Source organism: Vipera ursinii (genome assembly GCF_947247035.1).
Source record: "Vipera ursinii genome assembly, chromosome: 1".
In the NCBI taxonomy this organism is placed as follows: domain Eukaryota; kingdom Metazoa; phylum Chordata; class Lepidosauria; order Squamata; family Viperidae; genus Vipera; species Vipera ursinii.
Genome location: NC_139512.1, coordinates 289,706,473 through 289,725,658, shown reverse-complemented (window position 1 = coordinate 289,725,658; position 19,186 = coordinate 289,706,473). Strand labels below are relative to the sequence as shown.

Below are 19,186 nucleotides of genomic sequence, written 5' to 3'. Positions count from 1 at the left end.
TTTCCTTCTAGCATAAACCTAGGTAACTATTAATTGGAAGCAAAAATATGAAAGTCATAATTATTGAACGTGTGGTGGGTTTTTTGTCATTTCTAAAACATTAGCCCAGCTATAGAAGTTAATTAACTGAAGCTTTATGCACAAGGATAATTATTTATGCACAAATGCTTGCACAAAAATAATAAAACAGAAAGTCAGTAAAATACTGTAACAAATAGTATTGAATTCCTCCAGCCTCTTCCTATTACGTTACATGGGATTTTAAATTCAACTGTAATTTTGTTGGTTAACATACCTTGCTTTTTGTTACACATGTTTTTCCAGATTCTGAAGGCTGAAATTCAAATGACATGATGCCCTGAGATAATGCTCTGCATATAAAAGAACACATTTGAAAAAAAGAAATCAAATATTATAATTATTCTATTATATATTTGATACAAATATGTGAGAGAAAATATTCTCAGTTGATACCTAACAATACTCCACAACCTTTTAAATTTAACTAGCTAATTTCTACACAAGATAATAAACCGATAAAATCTTAGTATCAAAACTGACAATTTCAAAAAACCAGGAGAGAAACATTTCAGTTATTTCTCTGACCTCAGGGTGGCTATCTTAAAAAAAATAAAGAAATGATAAAAATCAATTTCATGGTGAAATAATAGGGGTAGAATTCATTATAAATTTAACACAATTTCTTATGGATTAAACAAAGGACTATAATGCCTTTCTCTCTGAGCTACTTGTTGAACTTTTGTCACTCTAGCTAACTTTCACCTTTCATTTTACTGTTTCTCCCTTTCCCCGCCCCTACCAATAAGAGGTATGTGTATGTACATTACTAAGCTAGTTGTTTTTACGAACGGTTGTTTTTATTGTTTTATTGCTTTGTTTTAACAATAAACAGCTGTTTTTATTTATCCCACAGTTCGAGGATTTTATATCTTTAACATACATTAGTTTCTTTTCTCAGATCTTAAATTCACTTATTTGATGAACATAATCCACAAAAGCTTAAGTAACAATGTGCCTGCTAGTCCTTAATGTATCATAAAATACTTTTTCCCCACAACAAGACTAAACATGACCATCGCCTTGGCTCCTATCTGATGACACTATTTTATTGGAGATCCTGATTCTAAATACATTTTCTTTAATTTCTATATACCTTCTTTTATGTCTCACTCACTTTTTAAAAATTATTTTATTGTTATTAAATATGCATACTGGATTACAGTGACAATAGTAACTGAGACCAGAATTTCTGTCACTAAACAATGTAGTCATAAAGCTTGACATCACATGACTATATCACTTAGTGATAGTAATTCTGGCAATCTCTTGTTACTGTCATTAAGTGAATCTGGTGAATCAAGTGGTCATCAGGTGACAATACACCCCAATCTATGCTAATCCCAGCTTTGTTACTCCCAGTCCCAAGCTTCGGTAAGGTAAGGAACTATCTCCTTTGCCTCCTCTTCAATTCCCCCACCTAGTTATTTACACACACACCCCTCCATATCTGCCTTTCTGGCCAGCCTGCACAGTGACAGTCCTCAGTTGTAGCTACACTGAAGTAGAGTGAAGCAGAGACCCAGGTCCTTCAGTAGGCTCAGCCCCACCCCAGCACATTTGCATTTTCTTTTTCTCCAAGTTCCAATAATGCCAAATTGTCCAGTTTATCATTTCTGGCTCTTCTGCTGGGATTCAATATGTGGTTGTTGACTTAAGCACCTAAATTTGATATTTATTTCATTCTTCTTGCTGCCTTAAAGAGCAAACAAGTAACATAACTAGATGTGTAGGAAAAATATATGCAATATTCAGATCTCCATTTTACTTCCAAATATCCTCCCTAAATATAAAGCAGTGCTGAATAATAATCAATACAAAGTGAGTAACAGTATCTCTAAGTAATGAATTACAAATGGATATCGTCTTTATGTACATCAGTGTGCAAATCTATTCAAGCTGGAGCCAAAATTAAAACAAGTTCTAAAAATTTATGATTAGTAACTAACGTGAGACCTATAAAGATTGGAATTAAATCGAGCAGCTCATGGCAAACTTCAGAAATTCTTATTTTGTCTGGGAATACCTCTGGTTGAAGATAAGGCTCTATTTACCCTTGGGAATAAAATATATCCAGGAGGGCAAGGGGGAACATGTTGTCCTGTTGGTGGACTTGGGGAAACATGTTACTCAAAATCCTTGAGTAGTAAGGCTTGAAATATTTGTTAGGAGCTGCCTTCACTTTGTTGTACTTAGAATTCATTTATTTATTTAGCAAATTTGCAGTATATAATTTATTTACTTAGTAAATTGGTTGGCAAAGTTTTTAAAATCTTCTCAAAATAAGGCAAGCCAATTTGCATCTTCATAAAATTATAATCTCCCGTCATTACAGATTGACAGCTCTTACATCCAGTATCTACCAGTATCTACCACATGCTCTGGTAGCTGAAAATGTGTCGTAAAACTCTGAATTCAGAATGAGTTGGCCCATTGAAATCTGTACACAAGAGTAGTATCTCTAAATTTTTTGAGATATGCAGGCCTGTTTCTTGCACAAAAAGAGATAAAAATATAAAATAATAAAATAAAGTAGACTTAACAAGTAGATAGGCAATCTTTGCAGGAAACTGGGTCCATCTGTACTTTTTATCCCCTATAGATTTTTTCCAGCATCAGCAATAATCAAAAGCCCATAATGTTTAGTAAATCATTAATGGAATTCTCCACAAGCTAGCTGTAAGCTTTTAACTTTCTTGCTTTTTCCTGTCCCTCCTTTTGGTATCCCAATAATCAACAAGAATAAGCTTAACGCTGGTCTGGATTCTATGAGCCTAAAATATAACACTATAATACTGCAATATGCACCGACACCCTTGAATGTGAATAGTGTATTGATTCTGAATTCTGAATTATTCTTTATATTATTTTATATTTATATTAATAAATTCTAACTTACATCTGAGTTCGATAATCAGACAGTTCCGAATAATCCCTTTCATGATAAAATGTTACAGTCTGTGAGGAACAATGGATAAATGGATAAGTAAACTAGACTATAATACCTTCTTCTGAATTTTTAATCAACATATATTAGGAGAAAATTGCATAAAGCATATATGAATTCTTTATTTTATTTTATTTTATTTTATTTACTTACTTACTTATTTAATTTATATGCCACTCATCTCACTATTCTTGTTGGTTTAAGGCAAGCAAAATATAAAATTTGATTAATAAAATATAGATGTTACATGAGCTATATCAAATATATAATTTATATGTGCTTCAACTCAGTATGTCTTCTCCAACAGATATAGAATTGTATCTTATCTGACTATTATTTTAAAATTAAATATTGATTTTTGAAATGAGTCATAGCAGAACAGACCTTTCTGATCTTGAAAAGGCTAGGACAGATTCTTGTGCAAGCGTGCAAATAGCGTTCTGTAACACGTATTGTCTGAATGCATCACTAAGTACAGGATTCAAAGGCTGCACTTGAGTTTTATTTTTTTTTTAAAAAATGCATTGTTGGTCTCATAGAATGATCTGCAAATATTGTTAAAATATTTTATTGTTTTAATCGGTGGGCTTTTGACCACTGACTTTTGTATTGAGGTATGATTAGCTATAGATGGAAAATATTTTATGGACTTATTTTGCAATCTTGAAGTGTAGGTTATCTTTTCCATGTCTGATATATCCTGCAAGTTTTTCTCCACCTGGGTTAAGTCATAATTCCTTCCGTTGTTGGGTTCCATCTTTAAATCTCTTTCCTCTGGTTTATTTTCAGTTGTCTGCTTTATCTGATTGCCCTCTATTTTTATTTTCTGAGTTTTTTGTTGTAAGGTTAAATTGAAGATAGGTTCATTTTTATTTTCAAAGTTTTTTTTTAATTTCCTCATGGTTTAAAATCATTGTAGTTTGAATTAGTTGCAACATAGCATATATTTCCTCCTGGAAAGTATTTGTTTTTTTCTTGATATGTTCTTTCTGCAGATCTCTGATGTTCCATGATAGCCAAAAATCAAAGTTTCCCTTTCTCTGCAAACAGCTTTAGAGTCACAGTTCAATAGGTATTTATAATCCAGGAAGGCCATTTTTTTTCCTAAGGTTTATAGTTCTTGTCTTGTGGATAGCCCAAAATGTTTTCTTTTCTTTGTTGCAGCTGTTCTCTGTTTAGTTAAGACATTGAAAGTCACAAAAACAGGTTATCTTTTTCTGGGCTTTTTGTCAATAACTGTATTAAAGCAACTACAGTTGTATATTTTCATCCACCACTAGATGTCAGCACCAGTTCATTTTTCAGTTTTCAAAACAAGCAATTACTTTCTTCTGTTTTCATCAATAATCTTTTGAAAAGAAAATCTTTAACAAATTCCACCAATTTCAAACTTATCCAGATTTAAGTCTTATATTCATTTCATTTCAATATATTTCTGTCCCCATAAAAGTTTAATTTGCTGCTTCCTTCTGTGGAAGAATGGGGCAAGAGTTTCCCTCCTTCTCATTTTTGGGGAATTTTTGCTTCTTGGGTTTTTTACCCCAGGAAATCAATTATGAAGTAGAAGAGAGAGAATCAATATTCTTTCCCAGTTCCAAACATGTTGTTTACAATCAAGCTTAAATTAGTGGTTTTTGGCTTTGCCTGCTTGTAGCTTGGGTTAGACTCTGTAGTAAAGGCTATTTCTTCTGCTGGTTTCTACAGGGCTTTTCCCGAACAACTGGATTGACTGCCTTCTCTCTGCATTCAGCGGGGCTCCCCTCCTTGTCGCCTCTCCAGGGCAACTTTAGGCCCATTTAGGGTCCCCTAACAGGAAAAAATAGGCTGCAGGGTGCAAAGCCCCGCAATCCCTCGGCTGCTGCGTTACTGTGCAAAACCGGAAGCGGAAAACATATGTGACAAAATGTATGATAGAGCTGTTATGAGAACTATAAGAACTTGAGAGACAAAAAATGATAGGAGAAATTAAAAAAGAAAAAGATTTTCAATGAATACGAAGGGGTGAATCCCTCCCACAAAAACATCTTATTGGATTTGTCTCTTGTACTTACAACATCTACATTCTACAGGACTATGGGAAGACTTTTTGGTCCAGCGAAGCATACAGATTAAGAAAGATGTTTTTTGAGGGAAAAAGGCTAAAGCTAGAATTTAAAAAGTAGATGATGGGATTTATCAGATAGAATAGCTAAAGATTAAACACCTGTTTGAATATGGTTTAAAAAATAGAAAAAGTCTGGATATAAATGTATTTTAGTTTAAGAGGGATAGGCCCCTCAAGTAACATAGTATTTTTTTATCATATAATAATTATAAAACTGTTTGGATAGTTTGTATGAGGGAAATGTTTTATATACTTAAGTGTAATTGATCTTGAGAAAATCTCAATTGATAACAATATTCTGAATAGACACAAAAATTTAGATGATTGGATTTATTAGATGGAATATTTACAGATTAAACATTTGTTTGAATAAGGTTTAAAAAATAGAAAAATTCTGGATATAAATGTATCTTAACTTAAGAGGGACATGTTTCTCACGTTGTATACTATTTCCTTCATTTTTTCTTTTTTTTGTTGCATTTTTAAGATATGAGAAATGTAAAATTGTTGGAATGGCTTGTATGATGAAAAAGACTTGAATACTTAAGTGTAATTAACTCTGAGAAAATCTTAACTGGAAGAATGTTTTGAACATTACAGGGAAAACAATCTAAATAAGAACTTTGAAAACAGGATCTATGATGAGGTAATTAAGATGATCAATTACAAAATAAGCTTTATATTGATGTGGTTAAATATTAGAAAAATATTTATATTCAATTGTTATCTATCAAAATACTTGGTAAAAGAAAATTATTGGAAGAAGAGAAAATCAAAGAAAGCTATTATGTGGATTATGGAATTATAGAAATTAATTGTTATTGTTTTTAAATATAAACCTTTACAGAGTTCCTTATTTGTATTTTTTCTAAATTCTAATGTCTGGCTTTCTTTCTAGTTTACTGTATTTCTGATTGCATACTGTGATCTGTGCAAAATTTTCTAATAAAGTTAAACAAAATATTAAATTTAAATGGAAAATGGGAATTTCAGGAAAAAATATAGGAAACATAAATGCCCCTTTAGTTAGTCTGGTTCATATAAGAACAGTAAGAAAAAGTAGAAAATAATGATACTGTGTATAGAAAGAAAGCTGACTCACCTTATTTTTAGTGCAGATTCCACGAGCTATTTCATAATGGATAAGGTCTTTAGTTTTCAACAGTTCTGGCCTGTGAATTTCAACATCTACTGATAAACCCATATTTTCTAAAAATACTATCTGACCCCAAAATGTCACTTTGTCTCCCATGTCTACATAATGAATACTGAGACTCGAATTGTGCTCAAATGATATATATGGGCAAATGTCGTTCAATTTTGATGCAACACTAAGCACTTCTAATTTCAAAGGATATACCTGGCTGTTTATATTTGTGCCATTGATTGTCAGCAAATATACATCTCCAGAAGGATTAAAATAAAATATAAACTTTTTAAGATTACTTTCCCAAGGAGCAAGTTTTATAACATCTATCACTTCAAATTTGAAGAAAAACAGAGCATTATTTTTCAGCTTTATTATGACATTTCCATTGTAATCTGGAAAAGAAAAAGAATACCATATTAAGTACATTTCTAGAGAAATAAAATTATTTCATATAAAATATTAATGTCTTGATACTGTAATTTCAAATATATTCAAAGTAGAATAAGCATTACTGTGTAGGAACTTACTGTTCAGTAAATATTCATGGTTTTGATAAACATAATGTCGTTTAGTCTATCTACAGTTACTCCAAATAAATCTCATTATTCTTACTTATTTCAGTTTCCACTTTCTTTTTTTAAAAAACTCATGGTAACATATTTAATTATTTTGATTATAAGTCTTGGAGGCGTGCTAAGTTGACAAAAGTCCAATTGGCCACTATACACAATAATTTTCTCAGCTGAAAATAGGATCATTTTGTTTTTTTAGCTTTAAGTACTTCACAGATTTATTTTTAATATAAAGATAATAACTATTTTATTCAGAGATACTATCAGAATATAGTTCTCATTTGAATGCCAGATAGTCACAAAAAAATTGCTGTCTGAAGCTAAACTCATAGTGTCTCTCTACTCTGACAAAAGTCTGATACCATTCCAGAATAAATCTGTCTTTAACCTGTCTCACTTTACCTAAATTACATCACTTTACTCTGCTAATTGAAAGACCAGATTTAGTATCCCCAGTGAATTCTAGGAGACTAATGTTCCATAGAAGATCACCCCCACTCTCCTTCCCTTCTGTCACAGTTGCTGAAACATCTGGAATTCTGGAAGCCAACGGTTAAATAGGGGCTTACATTCTTCATCACCCAGCCAGATTTCAATTCAGTTCTCTTCATTCTTCCAGGCCAGGCCAAGCCAACCAAAGGTTCCCCTTTTGGTCCCCTTATTCACCATACAGCTGCAGCAGCCCCCACTCTCTCACAATCACCTTCTCAGCTCTCTTTTCATTAGGGCCATACAACTCTCTTATTGACTAAGTACCGTACTTCAAACAATCTCTGCACTAAGTACTTCAAAACTGCACTGCACTTTTCACACAATTTAAAATTTTGTTATTACAGTAATCATTACCTCTCTAAAAGGTTTGAGACTTTGCTGTTTGAAGGGTGATCAGTTCCATTTTATATTTTTATTAAAACATAGAATACTTAACCAATAATAATTTGATGAATTGCAGATCCTTCAGACACTGCTGAAAATTTGGTTTTTGTACCAGATGCATGAAGATAACCATAGTGTCTATGCTCTTTGTAAGTATAGAAAATTGTGTCATCATCCCACAACACCATGGATGTTAATGCTGAAAGTATGACTTCCATATGTATGGCACCAACAGTGGGCAAATCTAGGATAAAGTCTCTTAGGGTCCATTCAACTGTATCTTCGTTATAGGCAGCCATGTATAATATCTTTTTGCTTATACAGCCAGTGCATTCTAGCAATATTGCAATTGAAGCAGTAAGTGAGTCATAGCAAGCAGATACTATTAATAGATTAACAGTTCTTTGTAATTTTAATTTTTCTCTTAACAGTCTTACAGCTATTAATGGATGAAATTCATTCTCAGAATATCCAAGAAAAATTTCTTCTTCTGACCATATAATTATTTCGCTTAATTTTCTCTCCTGAAAGAAAACAAAATTATGAAAATAATATTCCAAACTCTACAAAATAACAATAAAATCAAAGATTACAATGTTTATAAAATATTCATTAAAATTAAGTTAGTATCATGAATTAATATATTTGCAACTTATACAAGGACAGTCAAAACCAGAGAAAAACATTTTGTGCTTACATACAATTGCTACAATATACTTCCAGCAGCCATAACGTATTTGTAATTTGACAAACATGAAATTATAGTACATTGATATTTGGAACTGATAAAGAGTATAGAGTACAACCTCACCTAACTCAAACATCCATGACAATGAATTACTGTTCTAATAAGAAAAGGCATTTCCCTAATCGAGACAATGTAGTCACATTATCTTCATTATAACACATTTGTTTAGATTTTTGTTCTATGTATCTTTAGTTCTATATATCTGCATTTTGGTTCTATGTAACTATGTATCTTGTTCTCTTTTATCTTCAATTTACGTTGTTATATAACAATCTGTGTTATTATATAGATTAATTATTTCATACTAGAACAGGTGCATCAAGCAATGAGAACATTTTAATAAAAACAACCAATATGTAATAGCATATAAACTCTTATACAGATGGAGAACCATAAATGTGAACCAAGCAGACAATGAGAAGAAAAGCAATTTTATATTAGCATAATTGTAATTTTCCTTTTTTAAAAATTCTGGCACCAGTACATTCACAAGTCTGGCCAGCTGTATATTCAGAAGGTAATGAAACCGAGATTTTAGTAGAACATCACTTTTACAAATATGAATTGTTTTGAACTAAATTTCAATAGCTTCAGTTAATAACTTTTCATATACCGGTAAGTAAATTTGAACTCCAGCCTATCATGGATGAACCATGGCCATCTACAGTAAACTGTATATTTTTTTTGCATTAAATACAGGTACTAAAACAGATTCCTTTCCAAATACTTATCAAGATTTCAATATATTATTTTATTATTATTCAAAGTACTGATCAGACCACTCAAATCTATACTACTACACTCTGGGTAGTATACCTACAGTAAGCACTTTCACTAGGGACTAAAAATAATTCTCAAATCATTCACTAAATAATAATTCTCAAGAAGGACTAAATATTACTATATTCTAGCTATTGACCAAAGCTAGAATAAGTGCCTGAACAAATAGAAAACTAAATCTACTTTTCCTGATTGGTAATTATAACTTGCAAAATGAAAATCTCACAGGTTGCCCTTGCCAGAGAAATCTGTTCAATATCCTGTACATTTGTTTCAATTTAGTACATTATGATGTAATAAATGTAGGAATGCTGCACATTCAGCCTAATCTCATTTACTTTAGTCATTAGAATATTTATTTAATTTATTTAATTAGATTTGTATACTGCCCTTTCCCGAAGGACTAATATGTAACTCTCTCTCCTCACTCTCATGCATTTCCTTTCCATTAAATCTTTTCTGTGGTTCTATATAGAAGTATGCCTGATATAGCGAGCTTTCCCTTGAAGACCTGAAAGCTAATATATACATGAAAGATAAGGCTGAAAGCGGCATAAGACAGTTGACTTATATCATAAAGGGTTGATGTAACATTCTTGAAGTTCCTATGTGAAAAGATGCTGGGGAGAATGCAAGAGACTCAAAGAAGCCAATGCTAGATCCCATATCAGAAATCAGATGATTGCCAGACTATTGTATAAGTAAAGGTATGAGAGTGTAAGCCAGTTTGGATCAAATGAGATTGGACTTTGAAAAGATAAAACACTTGGACTATGGGCATCAAGCCAGACAATTTTGCTGCCAGTGAAATCCTAAACTATGGTAGGAGGGGTAGAATTGAGATTATATGAACTATTAGTACCGCTGTATAATAACTTGGTAAGACCACGCTTGGAATTTTGCATCTAGTTTTGGTCATCCTAATATAAAAAAGATGTTGAGATTCTAGAAAGACTGCAGAGAAGAATAACAAAGATAATTAGACATCTGGAGGCTAGAACATATGAAGAACAGTTGCAGGAAATGGGTATGTCTAGTCTAATGAAAAGAAAAACTTGGGAAGACAGGATAACAGTGTTCCAATATTTGAGGGGCTGCCAGAAAAAGAGCCAATCTACTCTCCAAACCACCAGAAGGCAGGACAAGAAACAATGGAGGGAAACTAATCAAGAAGAGAGGTAACCTAGAACTAAGAAGAAATTTCCTAATGGTGAAATTATTCTGTTATTTAGATTTTCAGACTGGCCATCTGACAATCTACCTGCATGTTTGTAACATTGTTGGGACTTAAATATCTGAATTCCTTGTATTTTTTGTCTAAATGCCTCTCTTTTAAATTTCTGAATACATACTGTAGTAGGGTTTTTTCTGCTTATTTAGAATTGTCTGCATGATGCTAACTTAACATAAACTAATTAAAGTAGCGTCTCATATGTTAATTGTCTGGATATGCCATTACTACAGAGATTATATAAATTGGGGACATCTTTTTTACTGCCTATGCATGTTAAGAAGATGCATATGAGACTCATGTTTAAGATGAATACCACATTAATCCACAGTGGAGATAAATCCTTAATCAATCTATGGTCTGTTGAGATGGTGTCTTGTTGCAGCTTCTAATTCCTTTCCATAGAGCAGGGGTCCCTAATCTGTGCGCCATGGTCCAGTACTGGGCTGTGGGCTCTTGGCCAGAGGGCCATGGAAATCGCTGGCCAGGGCACACACACATGGGCATGCATTTTTCCCCACTCATAGTGCCCGCGGCCTTGTTAGCGCATGCACATGGGCGCAAATGGGGACGCTAGCATGGGGGGTTGTGTAGCCCATTCATGCATGTGCGAACGTGTGCTAGCCGCCGCAGGAGTGGACGGCCATTCACCCATGTATACGGTGCCAGAGCATGCCACATGCATAAACACGTTCGCTAGTACTGCACCAGTGTGCATGGCCCCATTGGCATATATGCATGCGTGCGTGCAGTAATTTGGAAGCTGCTCTCCCCTCTGGGCTGTGAGCCCGGAAAGGTTGGAGAACTCTGCCATAGATAATGAACTCATATGGCGCCTTCACAACATGAAAGACTTCACTGTGGCAAACCAAAGCTGTTTCAAACAGACCTATTCATCACACATACAAAGTTGTAGGTTCCCCACCCTCTGCTGAAACATCCGTTTCTAGTTGTTGCTGCTATCTGATGAAAAGAAATAATGTATAATTGTTCCCAAAATGACACAGCCAGACTATTGTATTCATATGACTATTGTATGCAGTCATATGTATTCAGTTGTATCTATTTCCCAGTTTTCTGTTAAAGGTATCAAACATGGAACCATCTAATCCAGGGGTGTCAAACTCAATTTCATTGAGGGCCGCATCAGCATTGCGGTTGCCCTCAAGGGGCCGGGTGGGTATGGCCAGGGTGGGCGTGGCCTACTGGGTGGGCGTGGCTAGAGTGCATATGGCCTATGGGGTGGGCGTGGCCAGCTCTACATCGTTCGCATCAAGGGTGCCTATGGGGGCCTGGGCAGGAGTGGGACAGATCTGAGGGTCTCTGGCAGAAGCAGGGTCTCTGGGCCAGGGCCAAGGCAGTGGGGGTCATTCCCTCACTGTTTCCAGGATGGCTTTGCGGGCTGCATGAAACCACTTCGTGGGCCGGATCCGGCCCCCGGGCCTTGTGTTTGACATGTCTGATCTAATCTTATACTAGGTAAAAACAAGCCTACGAGGTAAGGTGGGCTGAAATAAAGTAACTGACCCAAACTCAATGAATGATTTTTTTTTGTGGACATTTGAACCTGAGTGTCTCAGTCCTGGTCTAACACACCACTATAGCAGCATTCCCCAATCCCCAGACTGCTGATCAATACCTGTCCGTGGCCTGTTAGAAACTGGACTGTGCAAGCAATTGGCAAGCAAAGCTTCATCTGCACGTGCATGGGATCTAGGTTGAATGGGAATTCCCCCCCCCCCAGTCCGTGGAAAAATTGTCTTCCACAAAACTGGTCCCTGGTGCCAGAAAGTCTAGGGACCACTGCACTATAGTACAGTTACTGCATAATCACATGATTCTAGTGTAGCTCAAAATACTTTTTAACTGAAAATGCCAATTAGATATCATATAAAGGTCAAAAGAAAAATATAATATCAATGTTATAATCCCAACTTCTGGCATCCTGAAGAGAGAAATGTCTCAAAACACAGATGTTTCTCTGTTGCTTAAATATGTCCAGGTCTTTTCCAGATATTTACTTATAGTATTTAAAGATCAGATCTAAAGTAATACATGTTAAAAGATTGTAGAGCTAGGTAATCTGCACCCTGCTGCCTTTCTACCTAGCTTGCTTGCTGGCTGTCACATAAGCATCACTTCTTCCATATTCATTTCCTGGCCCAATAATTCACTTTGCAAGAATGAAGTATTTATAGCTAAAAACAATACCAGGAGGGTTTTATTGCCACAGCAGGCAGCTAAATGAGTCAGTAGGTGGGGCAGGGAAGGGAGGGCACCCAAATCAGGGACTCTGCCTCCTTCAAACAATGGTTCCTCTAGGACAGCCTTATATATTTCAAAACATATTTTAAATCTGAAAAGGGGAAAAAATCTAGATAGAGGACAGTAATAAAGAGTGCAGAGAAGAGCAACAAGAACGATTAGAGGTGTGGAGGCTAAAACATATGAAGAATGGTTGCAGGAGTTTTGAATGTATAGTCTAACAAAAAAAGAATAGGGAGAGACATGATAGCAGTATTCCAATATTTGAAGGGCTGTCACAAAGATGAGGGTGTCAAATTATTTTCCAAAGCACCTAAGGCAAGACAAGAAACAATGGATGAAAATTAATCAAGAAGGTAAAGGTAAAGGTTCCCCCTCACATGCGTGCTAATAGTTTCCAACTCTAGGGGCCGGTGCTCATCTCTGTTTCAAAGCCGAAGAGCCAGCGCTTGTCCGAGGACGTCTCTGTGGTCATGTGGCCGGCATGACTAGACGCCAAAGGCACACGGAACGCTGTTACCTTCCCACCGTAGTGGTCCCTATTTTTCTACTTGCATTTTTACGTGCTTTCGAACTGCTAGGTTGGCAGATGCTGGGACGAGTAACAGGTGCTCACTCTGTTACGCGGCACTCAGGATTCGACCTGCCAAACTGCAGGTCGACAAGCTCAGTGTCCTAACCCACTGAGCCACCATGTCCCAAGAAGAGAAGTTACCTAAAACTAAAGAGAAGTAAGAAAAATCAACCAGTGGAATGGCATGCCTACAGAAGTTGTAAGTGACCGATCACTGGAGGCTCTTAAAATGAGTCTGGACATCCATTTGTCTGAAATAGTAGAGGGTCTCCTGCTCAAGCAGGGGGTTGGACTAAATGACCTCCGTGGTCCCTTCCAACTCTGTTATTCTACATTCTAAAGAGCACCCATAGTTGATACAACAAGGTAGGGGCTTCATTGTGAAGTTCTAGTTGCTGCTGACAAGAATTCAAATAAAAAGAACCTCCTCAGCATAATCAAATTTTAATACCAGCACCAAACATTTATTGCTCTCAAGATCAAATATATACAGAGTGGCTTTCACATGACTGATCGATTTTAAATCCATTAAAATTTTTGGATTGTCTTCAATGTCAGAACCATGAAGAGTACACTGGAATACAGGTAGCCGTCAACTTACAACCACAACTGAGCCCAACATTTCTTTTACTAAGTGAGACATTTGTTAAGTGAATTTTATTACCTTTCTTGCCACAGTTGTTAAGTGAATCACTGCAATTGTTAAATTAGTAATGCAGTTGTTAAACGAACGTGGCTTCTCCATTGACTTTTCTTGTCAGAAGGTTGCAAAATGTGGTCAAATGACCCCAGGACACTGCAACCATCATAAATATGAGTCAGTTGCCAAGCATCTGAATTTTGATCACAGGACCGTGGGGATGCTGCAATGGTCATAAGTGTGAAAAATGATCGTAAGTCATTTTTTTCTGTGCTGTTGTAACTTTGGTCACTAAATGAACTGTTGTAAGTTGAGGACTACCTGTATTCTAATATAAGCATTATTGTAACATAAACATCAGCAGCCATGTGCTTTTTTTCCCCAGTATCCGATAAGGCAGATGAAATTATTACCAAGTACACGGACTAAGCCACTAGTATTTAGACATTGAGAAAAATCGACAAACTGCCAATTTGATCCTTAAAGGAAAGTATTTCCCTAAGAAAGAAAGCAACTCCATCTCTACATGGGGCTGCCCTTGAGGACCACCCGGAGGCTCCAACTGGTACAGAATGCAGCCGCGAGAGTTGTGTTGGGAGTCTCCCGATACTCCCATGTCACACCTCTGCTCCGTGAGCTGCATTGGTTGCCAGTTGTCTTCCGGGTGAGATTCAAGGTACTAGTAATGGTGTTTAAGGCCCTACATGGCAGGGGTCCGGAGTACCTTAGGGAACACCTGCTGCCGGCATCAACTTCCCTTCGTCCTGTGCGTTCCCACAGAGAGGGCCTCCTCAGGGTGCCACCGATCAGAGAATGTCGATTGGTGGCCCCCAGGGGGAGATCCTTCTCTGTGGGCGCCCCGGAGCTATGGAATCAGTTACCGGTTGAGCTCCGGACGGCGCCCGATCTTCGCTCCTTCCGTCGCGATCTAAAGACATTCTTATTTGAACAAGCCGGCCTGGCCTGATGGGGGATTGGTGGGGTTTTTTATTGTTATTTTAATATTTGTATTTACTGTTTTTAGTGGGCATATATTTAATTCTTTTTTAACTTTTGTAACTTTGTATTTTTTATTCTTGCCCTGTTCACCGCCCTGAGTCCTTCGGGAGAAGGGCGGTATATAAATAAAATTAAATAAATAAATAAATAAATAAATAAATAAATAAATAAATAACTATGTCATATAAACTAAACTCCAATTTACTCATTCTGACACAATCTATCACTTCATGTAATTCATGTAGTCTATAACAGCTGTCAAACATTTCACCTGGATCTGATGTCAGAGATTAGTTGCACATTACATGAAGCACTTGTGTATTTATTTTAAGGATGAGTACAGTTTCCTTTATAATTACATGTAAACCAACATTTTATAAATACTCACAGTCAAAGGATATTCATCAGAACACCAAGTTTTGCTTCGTATTCCAATAAATTTTACATGTGGAAAATAAAACTCTCCAAAGTTGATAACCTCGCCTATTCTTGCCTCATAAAGCATGTTTCCAATCAGAATGAAGACATTTGGAAAAAGAATAGCTACTTCTTTGACTTGGTGAATCATGCCAGATGGTATGAGGTCTGGAGGAAATTTTATTTCTGCTACTTTTAAAAATCCATTGCTAGTGTGGAAGATACCATCAACTGTCACTAGGACAGCTGTTCTTGTATAACAGGCACACCATTCTATTATGGCATCACTACCAGCTGGAAGAGTGACAGAAACTCCTGTTTTGGGGCCTAATATATATATAGGCTGGGCAATAGTAAAAGGAGTATCATGAACAAAACAATCCTGAAAAGTCACTGTTTTGTCCCTGATGATTGCCATGTTATCATTTGTTTGGCTAGGCAGTTGAAACATCCATACTCTGAAAACAAACAAAAATATAATACAATTAGCTATTATATTTTTATAAACAAAGTATTTGAATATGCTTTTCATCAAAATGATTTATTCCCTAATTCTTCTTAATAATGTTTACCTATAAGCTTCAATTACTTCCCAATTAAATGCTGAAATTAAGTTCTAAAAAGCAAATTTTGCTGAAAAATTCATTGAAAATAATAAATTGATTAAATAGCAATTTAATTTAACATTTCAATATATATTTATATTTCAATACCTACAAGCAGATCTATGTAAACATATTCTGTCAATGTTAAAGCTTTAGCTATGAAGTACATTGTGCTTATATTCTCAGTAGCACAGTCCTTGTGCTTATCAAATAGTTACTGAGCATTAATTCATTTTAGATTAGAATCATCACCAATCTAATCTCACATGTACAAATAGGATTTCAGAGGAGCTCTTGTCAAAATTATCAACAAATATATATATTTGAGGAAATACACTCCTTGACAACCAAATGTCACTTAAATTCAAATTTGTCACAGTATTTTCACAATTTTTATCACTATGCAACAATGTAAATATATCTAGACTGCTTTTGATATAGTGCACTTATTTAATGTTTTGGGTTTAAAGTCCAGATGCAAAGTTTGCATATTGTATGTAGAACCTGTTAAATGGATGTCTATTAAACTGAAGTGTTAGTGTATCAGTTCTATAACTGTAGCTATGTAGACATAGCTGGCTACCGGTAATTGAAAAAAGGGCATATTTATCAGAAGACAAAGAAAACAACAATATTATAACTTCTTTTTGTGAGCATTGTCGTATCACAATTCATCTAACCATCAATCATGAACCTTGCTAAATGGGAAGGAAATATGAATTTTCAGATACTATTTAATTGTAATATTGTTATTGAGCAACAACCCTCACTATTTTTCAGGCAAACCAAGGCTGTTGCTGATCGTCAGTTAGCATCATCTGGAGGGCTACATGTTTGCTACCCCTTTGTCATTTCAAAAGCATTGCATTACTCTATAAAATGTAATTGAAAGAACAGTACCCATTATCAAATAAGATGTTGAGATATTCCGTTCCTTTAAATAATGTTCTAATGGAAGGTTCCTGTCCCAAATTCCAGAACTGCCTGCTAAGGGTCTTAGAATACTATGAAATAAAAACAGTTATATTTAAGAGAAAATTTTAAAAAAATCTTTTTTATTAAATAGAATTTCATTTGCATGAAGTTCTACTTCTTAGCAAAGATAAATTAACAATACAAAAATAATAATTATTAGTATGAAATATGTATATTTTTATTGTGAGTTGACCAACCATAAGACTTATCATAAAACCATAAAATGCAGTGTCACAGTCTAGAAAGTGAAAAAGAATTCTAATATAATGGCTCAAAATGGTTCAGAGAATGATCCTTTATGGAAGAGAATTTTTTTAAAGATTATTTCTTAATAAAATTATTTTTCTACAATATTTAAATATTGTACAATATTTAAACTGAAGGCTATAGAAAAAGAACAAATTACAAGCTCAAGAACAAGCCAAATATAAATAGAAATTGGGTTTTTGAGTTCTTTCAAAAATAGCTTACGTGGATGGTGTGGAAAAGAAAAAAAGGCTATTTCTTGAAGAGGAAAAAAGTGAGTTTATGATATTTATTTATTAATGAAATTTACATAGCCTCCTATCTCATAGAAAGTGGCTTTGGGCAGTATATAACAAGTATTCCAACTATGGCAGTATGTCACAAAAACTCCAAAATGCAAGAGAGTATGGAGTGGCTGGGAAGATAAGAAACTCATTTAATGATATAAGATTTACAAATTAATAAGTTGCAAGCTTAACATGGAGAGTAGACTTTCTGGAAAACTCTGATTAGATGTACATCAATTCAGGGAGAGGTAGTCCTGTAGATTAGGGTTCCCCAAACTTTGGGGCTTGGAGGCCTGGCTAGGCGGGAGAGGGGAACTGGGTTATATGAGTAGCAGAAGGGCACTCACGTGCATGCACACGCAGCTCAACTGCAAGTTGAGCTGTGCACCCATGTGTGTGCATGCCAGCCCATGGCCAAGTAGCAAATAGACCATGGCCACGGCTTGGGGGTTAAGGACCCTTGTTATAAATAACCTGGTCCCATGCCATGTAGGGGTTTTCAAGATGATAACTAGCACCTTGAATTCTACCCAGAAGAAAACTGGGAAGCACTGCAGCTTGTACAATAGAAATGTAATGTACACACCAGTGTGTTTCGGATTATTTATAGCTTCGGAATGATCTTCAAGAACAGCCTAATGTAAAGTGTATTGCAGTAACCCAAAGCTGAACTGACAAGGCTTGAATGACTGTGAGGAAAGCTCCCTATCTAGAAAAGGTTGCAATTGATGAGCAAGTAAAATCTGTACAAAGGCCAACTGAGCCCTCCCCTTGTCCCAACTCTCCCCTGGGCAGAGGAGAAGCTACATATTCCAAATGGCTAGGTGGCCGCACTCCAGGTCAACTCCTGTCTCTCATATGAGGTAAGCAGAAAAGATCCAGTTACACTCAGCCCCCAGAATATGTAAAGGAGCCCAGATCATGCAAATGTCCTTAATCCAGGTGCTTGCCAGCCACGAAGATAACCATCCTGCATCTCTGACTTGGAATCTCCACTACCACATTAATCACAGGAAGTTTCAGTCCAGCATTGTCCAAGATAGGCAACAGAGCCCATCAAAATGGCTGCTATATCTTATGGCTGCTTGAGTAGCAGCTGCCAAATACAAGGCACCTGCCCTTCTCCCCAGGTATGCTGCCTTTCCATGCACCCAGTACAGCAAACAGCCTGACCACTGAAGGCTCCAATGGCCAGGATCCTGTAACCACTGCCAGTTCCTTGTTCTGTGCCAGCCCAATGTCTCCATTTTCTCTGTAACAGCAAACTCAAGGTGGAGGATAGGAGTCCAAGCTACTAGTCCACTGCCACTTATTCCACTCACCCTCTGAAGCCCATTCCATGTCACTCATCAGCTGAACAGACAGATGATTGGTAGCATCACCAAGCTCTGCTGACTTCCAACCACTCTCCAAGGAACCCCCACAATAAAAGGCTACCAGCCAACGTAGTTTTACTTAGCTCCCACCAGGGGGGATGCTGATGGAGGCTCCACTGGGCCTTTCCAGCCAATTGGTACACTGCCACTTCACTAGTTAACTGCGTTGCTGCTATTCTCGTTTGTCCTGCCAGCCCAAATAACTGACACTATCATTGCTGGCCATCCATTGATCTGACTGGGACAACTAGAGACCTCTGTACACCATACACAACAATAAGGTGAGCCTACCAACAGGCATCCACCATGGTGCTAT

At 36.1% G+C, this 19,186-nt stretch overlaps 1 protein-coding gene across 1 annotated transcript in view; it reads right to left on the bottom strand.

The window, feature by feature from the left end:
- Positions 1-19,186, bottom strand: part of CATSPERE (catsper channel auxiliary subunit epsilon) — an 84,024-nt gene that overhangs the window by 43,983 nt on the left and 20,855 nt on the right. The window contains exons 7-12 of the mRNA XM_083375728.1: positions 16,887-16,990; positions 15,353-15,839; positions 7,840-8,251; positions 6,232-6,671; positions 2,978-3,036; positions 296-371 (exon numbers count right to left, since the gene is read on the bottom strand). Coding sequence (XP_083231854.1) covers positions 296-371; positions 2,978-3,036; positions 6,232-6,671; positions 7,840-8,251; positions 15,353-15,839; positions 16,887-16,990 — 1,578 coding nt within the window. The remainder of the gene's footprint in view (positions 1-295; positions 372-2,977; positions 3,037-6,231; positions 6,672-7,839; positions 8,252-15,352; positions 15,840-16,886; positions 16,991-19,186) is intronic.